Source organism: Myotis brandtii, unplaced genomic scaffold, assembly GCF_000412655.1.
Source record: "Myotis brandtii unplaced genomic scaffold, ASM41265v1 scaffold987, whole genome shotgun sequence".
Classification (NCBI taxonomy): domain Eukaryota; kingdom Metazoa; phylum Chordata; class Mammalia; order Chiroptera; family Vespertilionidae; genus Myotis; species Myotis brandtii.
Window position 1 is genome coordinate 575614 of NW_005372107.1, and position 9897 is coordinate 585510.

Here is a 9897-nt window from a genome sequence, read left to right on the forward strand (position 1 = left end):
AGAATGAACTGCAGGGGGCAAGTCTCTGAGCAAGCGGCATTGCAGTGGTTAACTTAGCTCATGTCAGAGATCCTTTGGAAACTCTGATTGCTTTTGGCAGCTGCCAATATGCAAGGTGACTCCATATTCAGTGAATGCTAATTTTGGTTCTTTTCAAGCAAGTGATGAGGGTAAAACTTCTGGACATCAGGACACAGAGACTAATCTGTGTTTTTTTCCTTCCCAACAATATTATGCTACACCTGGATATTACCACATAGGGTTTAGCCCTGTGCTCTTGATAGCCCACGTACCTTTTTTGTTTGCCATGGCCATAGAATCTCTGTGGCCAACCCACCAGTTGCTCTCAGGAGGGGAGTTTCCATCTGTTTGCTACTTCTCCTGGCCAGAGGGGATGGCTGGCACACAGCCCAGGTGTAGCTCCAGTGCCCCCCTGGAGGTGGGTTGCTTAGGAGAAATGTTCAACAGCGAGGTGGCACACGTTTCTTTTTTGTTTTTCAGTGGTTTTCTTTCTTTTTATTTTTTAATCCTCACCCAAGGACATTTTTAGAGAGAGAGGAAGCGTGGGAGAGAGAAACATTGATCAATTGCCTCCTAGATGCACTCTGATTGGCGATTGATCCTGCAACCTGGGTATGTTCCCTGACCAGGAATCGAGCCCACAACCTTTTGGTGTACTGGATGACACTCCAGCCAGCTGAACCACACTGGCCAGGGCTCAGTGGTTACGAATCGCTTGGTTTTAAATTGGTTTTCACCTTCTTTTGATGTGTAACATGTGTACAGCAAAGCACACGGTTCTGTGAATCCTCACAGACCGTAACTGTCATCTGCTCCACACTCAGATCAAGTAACAGGACATGCCGCCCCCCAGACCTTCTTGTGTTCCTTATTGTCACTGCCCCGCCCCCCCCAAGGGTAACCATAATCTTGATTTTTAACAGCATCGATTTGTTTTGCCTGGTTTTGAATTTTATGTAAATGGAATCAGACAGTATATACTTTTGGGTCTGGCTGCTCTCCATAGTATGCTTTGTTTTTTAAATATGTTTTTATTGATTTTTTTCTTTGTTTTAGAGACAGAGAGGTTGAGAGAGAGAGAGAGCCCCGCCGGTGTGGCTCAGTGGTGGAGTGTGAACCAGGAGGTCATGGTTGGATTCCCCGTCAGGGCACATGCCCAGGTTGGGGACTCAATCTCCAGTGAGGGGCGTGCAGTAGGCAGCTGATCAATGATGCTCTCTCATTGATGTTTCTCTCCCTCTCCCTTCCTCTCTCTCTAAAGTCAATAAAAACATATTAAAACATTAAAATTACATAGTATTTTTTCAAATAATTATATCTTGGAGATTCATGCCATTGATTTCTACCTTTTAAATTTCTACCTTTTAAAGTTTATTCTTTTAAATTATACATAACATTGCCTTTCATGGGTGTGGAACAGTTTTTACAAGATGTCTCTTGGGAACTTTGCAAATCTCCATGTGCCATTTGTTTCACTGTCATGAATTTGACTTCCTGCGAAAGGTGCCCACAAACCTGGCCGCAGATGACAGTCATCTTGTGCTTAAGCCCTTCTGCTAACAGCTGACACTTACTGAACACTCTTTTTCTGAGATAAAACTCACATGACATAAAATTCACCATTGTAACCATTTAAAGTCTACAGTTCAGAGGTTTTTAGTATATTGACAGTGTTCTGCAGTCACCACCACTCATTGGGGATGTTTTCATCACCCCCAGAAAGAAACCCTATAACCATTAAGCAGTCACTCCCTGTTCTCCTTTCCCCAGGTTGCCCCTGACAACCACTGATCTACTTTTTGTCTCTATGGATTTACTATTCTGGACATTTCATATAAATAGGCTCACACAATGTGTGGCCTTTTGTGTCTGGTGTCTCTTACTTAGCGTATTGTTTTCGAGGTTCCTCCATGTTGTAGCATGTGTCAGTGCTTCATTCCTTTTTAGAGCTGAGTAATAATCCATCGTTTGGAGAGACCAGTGGTTGGCAAACCGCGGCTCGTGAGCCACATGCAGCTCTTTGGCCCCTTGAATGTGGCTCTTCCACAAAATATCACGTGCGGGCGCGCACGTACAGTGCGATTGAAACTTCGTGGCCCATGCGCAGAAGTCGGTTTTCGGAAAGGAGATAGACGAAACAAGTATACAAGGCGAGTGGATGGGAGAGTTGGAAGGGGTCGACCTCAGCGAACGTACCTCAATCAGATTGTGGCTCTTCCTAAGCCTTAGGAGTACCCTAATTAAGTTAATAACAATGTACCTACCTATATAGTTTAAGTTTAAAAAATTTGGCTCTCAAAAGAAATTTCAATCATTGTACTGTTGATATTTGGCTCTGTTGACTAATGAGTTTGCCAACCACTGGGATAGACCATACAATGTGTATCCATTCATAAGTCTGTGGACATTTGATTTGGGTTCTTTCCATGTATACACATTTTTATGAAAAATTTTTATTTATGAAAAAGAAGAAAGAACAGAGGAGGAAGTCAGAGAAACACACTCTGGCTGACTGGAAGAAGCAGCGAGCATCCATGTTCTGAGCGGCCTGTGGGGGCCATGTGGCAAGGAATGCGAGGGGCCTCTGGCAACTGAGAGTTGTGTCCTGACTGTCAGCTAGGAAGGGGGACCTCAGTCCTTCAACCACAAGGAAATGAATTCTGCCAATAGCCAGTCCTCTTGAAAGAGGACCCTGAGCCCCAGATGAGAACTACAGACCTAACCAGCACTAGATTTCAGCCCCGTAAAACCTGAGCTGAGAATCCGGTCATCCTGTGTTGGATTTCTGATCTACAAAAACTGAGATAATAAATGTATGTTGTTTTAAGCTAAGTATGTGGTAATAAAAAGAAGGAAAGGAAAAAAAGAAAATACAAGGGAATCTATGTGTGTGCAAAGTAGAAGTAGCTAAAAGGCTCATTCATTTAAAATACAAAATATATCCATCCTACTAAATGTGGGGCTTGGTGCTTTATGTTGTGGGAGAGGTAAAGATATTGCATTTTTACCTGAAGGGGAGTTGAGAAGGAGTGTTAGTTTATAGTCAGAAAGCTGGGCCCACATTTCTTTGCCAGTCGTAGTTCTGTGACATGTGAGCTGTTTATTTAAACCGAGCCTCAGTTTCCCCATCTGAAGAACTGGGATAGTAACAGACCCATGTGAGGATTCAGTGATGCCTGGCCCAGGAAGAGCTTCGTCAACTGTGATAGGCAGAATAATGGCCCCTGAAAAGATGCCCCATCCTAACCCCCAGAACCGTGAATATGTCAGTTTACATGGCAAAAGGGACTTGGCAGATATAATGAAGTTAAGGATCTTGAGATGGTGCGATTAACCTGGATTATTGGGGGGAGGGGAGGAGAGGACACTATAACCACAAGGGTCCTTATAAGGGAAAGAGGGAGGCAGCAGAACCAGAGTCCCAGGAGATGTGGTGATGGGAGCAAAGGCTGGAGTGATGCCATGGCTGGCTTTGAAGCTGGAGGGAGGGGCTACAAGCCACGGAGGCAGGTGGCCTCTAGGAGCAAGGCAAGGAAGTGCTTCTCCCCCAAAGTCTCCCGAAGAAACAGCCCTGTGGACACCTTGATCTTACTCAGTGAGACCAAATTTCAGACTGCGCACCTCCAGCTCTGTGAGCTGTGTTGTTTTTAGCGAGGAAGTTTGTGGTACTTTGTTACAGCAGCAGCAGGAAACGAATATACTACGCACCTGGCACTCAGCGAGAATCCAGAAATGTTAGCCATGGTGATTCTTTTGTGACAGATGAGAACACTGAGGCAAGCGACTCACCAAAGCTACTTGGTCAGGGAGAGTAGAGTCAGAATTACAACTCGGGGCATTTGTTTCTTCAGCAAATGGTCACTGGGAACTTCCTGTCCATCTGTTCACTCATCCATCAGGACTGTACTGAGGCCTCTTGTGATAATAGGATCAGCTGACATTTATGGGACGCTTGCACTGTGGCAGGCACTATTCCAGGGGCTTCATGTGTATTCCTCATTTGAATCTTCACAACTGTATGAGGTAGACGTTGTTACTGTCCCCATATTATAGGTTAGGAAACTAAGGCCTAAGGGGTGACATGAAGCCATTTGCTCCAGGATCACACAGCGGTAAGTAAGCAGAGCTGGGACGGATCAGACATTGTTCTTGGCATTGGGGACACAGTAGGGAATGAGTCATATTGCCCCTGTCCTCATGGAGCTTAAAAGACAGGTGTTAGACAAATACAAATAAAAAATGTAACTATATAATATCAAGTGGTGATAATGAAGAAAAATAAAGCAGGGACAGGGGATAGAGAAGCACCTGGTAGGAGGTGGGGAGGGCTGAAGCAACATCTGAGCAGACCTGAGGATGGAAGGCGCCAGCCACAGGAAGGTTTGGGGAGGAGTAGACTAGGCAGGGGGATGACAGGTGGAAAGGCCCTGCGGTGGAAAGGAGCCAGCCTGTTCTCAGGACAGAAGGAAGGCAGCATGGCTGGAAGAGAGCCACCACGTGTGGCAGGAGGCCAAGAAGTCAGGCTGGGACTTGTGTGCCTGGGCAGCACCACACCCGCACAGGGCTCTGAGCCGAGGGCAGCAGTGGAGGCGGGGGGAGTCATCAGGAGGCCAGCACGGCTCAACCTTGGGAAGGCCCCTCCCTCATCACTTCCTCTCTCTTCAGCATGCTCACCTGGTGGGGAAGGAGCCCTAACCAGCTCTAGCGAGCCTGCACGGTCTCTGGTCCCAGCTCTGCCGCTCACCAGCTGTGTGACCTTAGGGAGTTACATAACCACTTCCTTCCTCCATTTGCTCATGTATAAAATGAAGATAATTATAGCCCTGCCTTGCAAAGCCGTTGTGAGGAGAGAAGATGCGTGCATTATGTGCCTGGCACATCGTGGGCCCTTAGATGTTCACAGCAACTGTTGTTATGGTTGTTAGTATCTGTGTCATCCAGCTTGCTTCAGAAGGAGGGTTATTATAATAACAATGAGGACCCTCCCTTTAACATGTGAGTTCGCTGCCTCTCAGAGAGGTTGTATGTCACCCAGGGTTGCACTCTTAGAAATGACAGGGCTGGATTTGAACCCAGGCTTGACTCATCCCAAGTCCAGGCTCCTTTCTTCCATGTCGGATGCTCCTGTGTGTAGCCCTGTGCAGGTGATGTCTGTGTGAACGCCTGACTGGGAGGTGACAGGGCAGATTGGAGCATCAGATAATCTGAGCAGTGGGGGTAGATGATCTGAGCGGTGGTGGACTAGGTACCTTTGAAGGTTGGAATAACTTGTCATTCTATATGTGTGGTTTTTAAAAATTATCATTGAGTTCAGAGCGAGGAAGGGAGAGGAAGAGAGGGATAGAAAAATCAATGATGAGAGAGAACCATTGATCGGCTGCCTCTTGCACACCCCCCACTAGGGATCGAGCCCGAAATCTGGGCCCTGACTGGTAATTGAACCGGTTCATGGGTCAGTGCTCAACCACTGAGCCACACCAGTGGGCTAACTTGTCATTCTAGGATCCAAATACAGGAGTCTTAAACTAGAAAGCAGGAGACTTGCCTCAGCTGTTCCCAACTGCCTTCCACCCCCACCTGGCTTTCTGCATCCTTAAATGTCAGAAAGGGATGGCAGGTCCTACAGGTAGCTCTTTCCTTCTTTTGACAGATAATTATTGAGCATCCTCTATAATAAAAGGCTAATATGCAAATGGACCCAATGGTGGAACGACCGGTCGCTATGACATGCACTGACCACCAGGGGGCAGACGCTCAACGCAGGAGCTGCCGCCTGGTGGTCAGTGTGCTCCCATAGGGGGAGCGTCCCTCAGCCAGAAGCTGGGCTCATGGCCAGCTCCACAGCAGCACTAAGGATGTCAGGCCCACTCCCCATGGGCCTAAGCTGTCAGTCAGGCATCCCCCAAGGGCTCCTGGACTGCGAGAGGGCTCAGGCTGGGCTGAAGACCCCCCCACCCCCAGTTGACTAATAATGCCTCTAGTTGACTAATAATGCCTCCTGACTGACAGTGGTAGAGTGCCTATTACATACGGGCCCTGTGGCCATAGTATTTACGTGCATAGATATGGTTATCATCCCCATTTTACAGATGAGGAAACTGAGGCTCCACGAGGTTAGAGGCCATATAGCTAGTGTTTGGCAGAGCTGGGTTTTGAACCCAGGAAGCAGTGGTGAGAAAACCAGAACAGGGCCCTACCCTCAGGGAACTTCCCCAGAAGCCTTTGTGATTGGGGGTGGAAACTCTGGCAAGTGCTGCCAAGGAGAGCAGATTATAAGCGGGTCTGGCAGAGTCTGGAGGAGCTGGGGAAGAGGGTGTGGGGGTATATGCATTCAGTGAATTTTATTTTTTTTTAAGACAATTCTTTTTGTATTTTTACTTTTTAAAAAAAATATATTTTATTGATTTTTTACAGAGAGGAAGGGAGAGGGATAGAGAGTTAGAAACATCCATGAGAGAGAGACATTGATCAGCTGCCTTCTGCACACCCTCTACTGGAAATGTGCCCACAACCAAGGTACATGCCCTTGACCAGAATCAAACTTGGGTCCCTAGGGTCCGCAGGCTGACACTCTATCACTCTATCCACTGAGTCAAACTGGTTAGGGCCAGTGAATATTTTTTGAGCTCTGAATGCCACATGCTGGGCACAAGGTGGCACCACTCAAGATTGGCCACCTACGTGTCCCAGAGTTGACATTGCAAGGAGATAAGGTGGCTCATATGAAGGTCATCCCACTCCCAAGGTCCCACAGTGAGCCCTGGGGCAGAGCAGGCACTAACAGTGGGCTTTCCCTCTCTTGCAGTTAGAGAAGGAGGAGCAGATACATAGTGTGGACATCGGGAACGATGGCTCGGCCTTTGTGGAGGTGCTGGTGGGCAGCTCGGCTGGAGGGGCCGGGGAGCAAGACTATGAGGTAAGCAGGGACTTGCGATGGGCCCCAGGCTGATCCCTGCCCCAGATGCCCCATCACGGCTTCCCGTGGGTGCCAGACTAGAGTGGACATGAGTCACCCTGACCACTGCCCTCTGGAGGAGCCCGGTGTACAGAGGAGACAGGTGATAGTGCAGAGCAGGGAAGAGACCCAGTTGCATGGTGGTGGCATAAACAACCAGAGGCACGTGTTTGTTCTGAGATTCCGTCACTGCTGGAGAGCAAAACTGCTTTACCCAGCCCCAGGGGCTCTCACAGATGTCCCTGCCAATTGAGATTTCGAATTGTGTGGGTTGCCTCTGTTAGTCACTTGATTTGTAACAGATGTTTCCAAGAAGGAATGCCTTTTGCTCTATTACGAATATTTTTAAAAGTTGGCACAATCCTTTTATTTTTCTGGTTGAATTAATTAGAGCTGGATCGATGAGATCATAGTTAGCCAGCTAATCAACAACATGTTTTTGGGTAAAAATAGACCTGCCGTGACAAACAGAGTTTATAATTTTAAGTGAACAAACCAGTTTTCTACAAGACGTGTTTTTTTTCTTGCAGTGAGAAATTTTTTGTTTTTGTTTTTAAAGAATGGTTTATTGATTTTTAGAGAGAGAAAGGAAGGGAGAGGGAGGGAGAGGGAAAGAGAAACATCTATTTGAGAGTGCAACATGGAGCAGCATCAATAGGCTGCCTCATTCAGGCCCCCTACCAGGGATGGAGCCGAAACCCGGGCATGTGCCCTGACTGGAAATGGAACTGGCAGCTTCCTTTTGCACAGGAGGATGCCCAACCAACTGAGCCACACTGGCCAGGGCAGAAATTGTTTTTAATTGTGGTCTATTTTGCATACCATAAAATACACAGATCTTACTGTAGAGGTCAAGAGGTCAATGAGTCTTTGAGAAATGTATGCACCTGTGCAACTATCTCCCAAATCAAGACACAGAGCACTGCCAGCGTCACTGAAAGTTCCCTGTGTCCCTTTAATAGTCACTCCTCCCTCCTCACCATGCCCTTCCTCCCCCCACCCTCCAGCCTTGGCAACCTCTGACTTACTTTCTGTCAGTATAGATTAGTTTTGCCTGTCCTAGAATTTCATATAAATGGAATCTCACAGTGTGTAATTTTTTTGTGGGTGGCTCTTTCACTCAGCATATGGTTTTTGGAGATTTTCCCATATGTGACTATGTCAATGGTCTGTTCCACTTTATTGCTGAGTCGTATTCCACTGTAAGCATAGACCACGATTGTTTTCCATCCTCTTGTTGGTATCTCCGGCCACATTTTGACTATTGTGAATAACGCTGCTGGATCATTTTTGTACAAGCCTCTTTTGGAGATTTGTTTTGGTTAAATACCTAGGAGTGGCATTGCAGGGTCTTAGGATAACTATAAGTTTTAACCTTATTAGAAATTGAGTTTTCCACAGTGGTTGTATCATTTTATATTCCCTTCAGCAGTATATGAGAATTCTAGTTGCTTCACACCCTTACCCATTCTTGATACTGCCAGTCTTTTTAATTTTCCAAATTTCAGCCATTCAGATAGCATGTAGTGGTATTTTATTGTGGCTTTCATGTGCATTTTCCCAACCATTTATGGCATGTAATAAGTACCTTTCATGTACTTATTAGTCATTCATTTATCTTATTTTTTTTATTAGGTTGTTTGTCTTTTTGTCATGGGCATTAACTCTGTATTTTTTTCAGTCTCGTTTTTCAGATATATATGTTGCAGATTTTCCCCCAAGTCTGTGACTTGCCTTTTCATTACAGTGCCTCTGATGAAGTCCAATCTATCCAGGGTTTTTGTTTGTTTTTTAATACTTAGTACCTTTTGTGTCCTGTAAGAGATATTTTCCCGTCACAAAGTAATGACGATGGTGCCTGTATTAGTTTCCTATTGCTGCTGTAACAAATTGTCACAAACTCAGTGGTTTAAAACAACACACATTTATGATCGTACAGTTCTGGAGGTAGTTGTCTAATATCCAAGGAGATGGCAGGGCTGCATTCTTTCTGGAGGCTCCAGGGGAGAATCCATTTTCCTTCCTGTCCCAGCTTCTAGAGGCTGCCTGCATTTCTTGGCTTGTGGCCCCTTCCACCAGCTTCTATCTAAGCCAACAGTCGCCAACCTCTTGGACCTCATGGACCACGGTTGGTGACCACTGTAAGCCAGCAATCACGTCACTCTAACATCTTCTTCATCTCTTCTCTGACTGATTCTCTTGCCTCCATCTTTCTTATAAAGACACTGGACCCACCTGGATAACCCAGGTAATCTCCCTGTTTCAAGATCCTTCATTGCATCTACAAAGTCTATTTTGCCATATTCACAGGTTCCAGGGATTAGACTGTGGGAACTTTTGCAGGGGAGGGAGGGTAGAGGGATAGGGCGGGGAGGAGATGGATATTATTCTGCTTTCCACCATCTCCTGCGTTTTCTTCTAGAAGCTTTGTATTTTTAGGTTTTACACTTAGATTTTTGATCCATTGCAAATGAATTTTTGTATATTGTGTGAAGTAGGGGATGACGTGCATTTTTCATGTTTGTTGAAATTTATTTATTTATTTATTTATTTATTTATTTACTTACTTACTTACTTTTAAATCCTATGGTTAAAAGAGACTTTCCACCTGGCTAGCATGTCTCAGTGGTTGAGCATTGACCTTTGAACCAAGAGGTCATGGTTTGATTCCTGGTCAGGGCACATGTCGGGGTTGCAGGCTTAATCCCCAGTGGGGGGCATGTAGGAGGCAGCCAGTCAATGATTCTGTCTCATCATTAATGTTTCTATTTCTCTCTACCTCTCTTCTTCTCTGAAATCAATAAAAATATATTTTTAAAAAAAGAGAGAGACTTCCCTTTTCCCATTGAATTGTTTTGGCTCTTTTTTAAAAAAAAAATATATATATATATTTCTTTATTGATTTCAGAGAGGAAGGGAGA

General features: G+C 45.7%; 1 protein-coding gene across 5 annotated transcripts in view; it reads left to right on the forward strand.

Moving 5' to 3' along the window:
* XRCC1 (X-ray repair complementing defective repair in Chinese hamster cells 1) overlaps positions 1–9897 on the forward strand; it is a 30738-nt gene that overhangs the window by 3451 nt on the left and 17390 nt on the right. For 4 of the 5 annotated variants that reach the window (XR_001360649.1, XM_005886511.2, XM_005886509.2 and 1 more), the window contains exon 3: positions 6827–6937. The exons of the other annotated variant lie outside the window; for it this stretch is intronic. Coding sequence is in view for 3 of the 4 variants with exons in the window: in XM_005886511.2 (XP_005886573.1) it covers positions 6827–6937 (111 nt within the window). In the remaining variant the exon portion in view is untranslated. The remainder of the gene's footprint in view (positions 1–6826; positions 6938–9897) is intronic. 5 annotated transcript variants of the gene reach the window in all.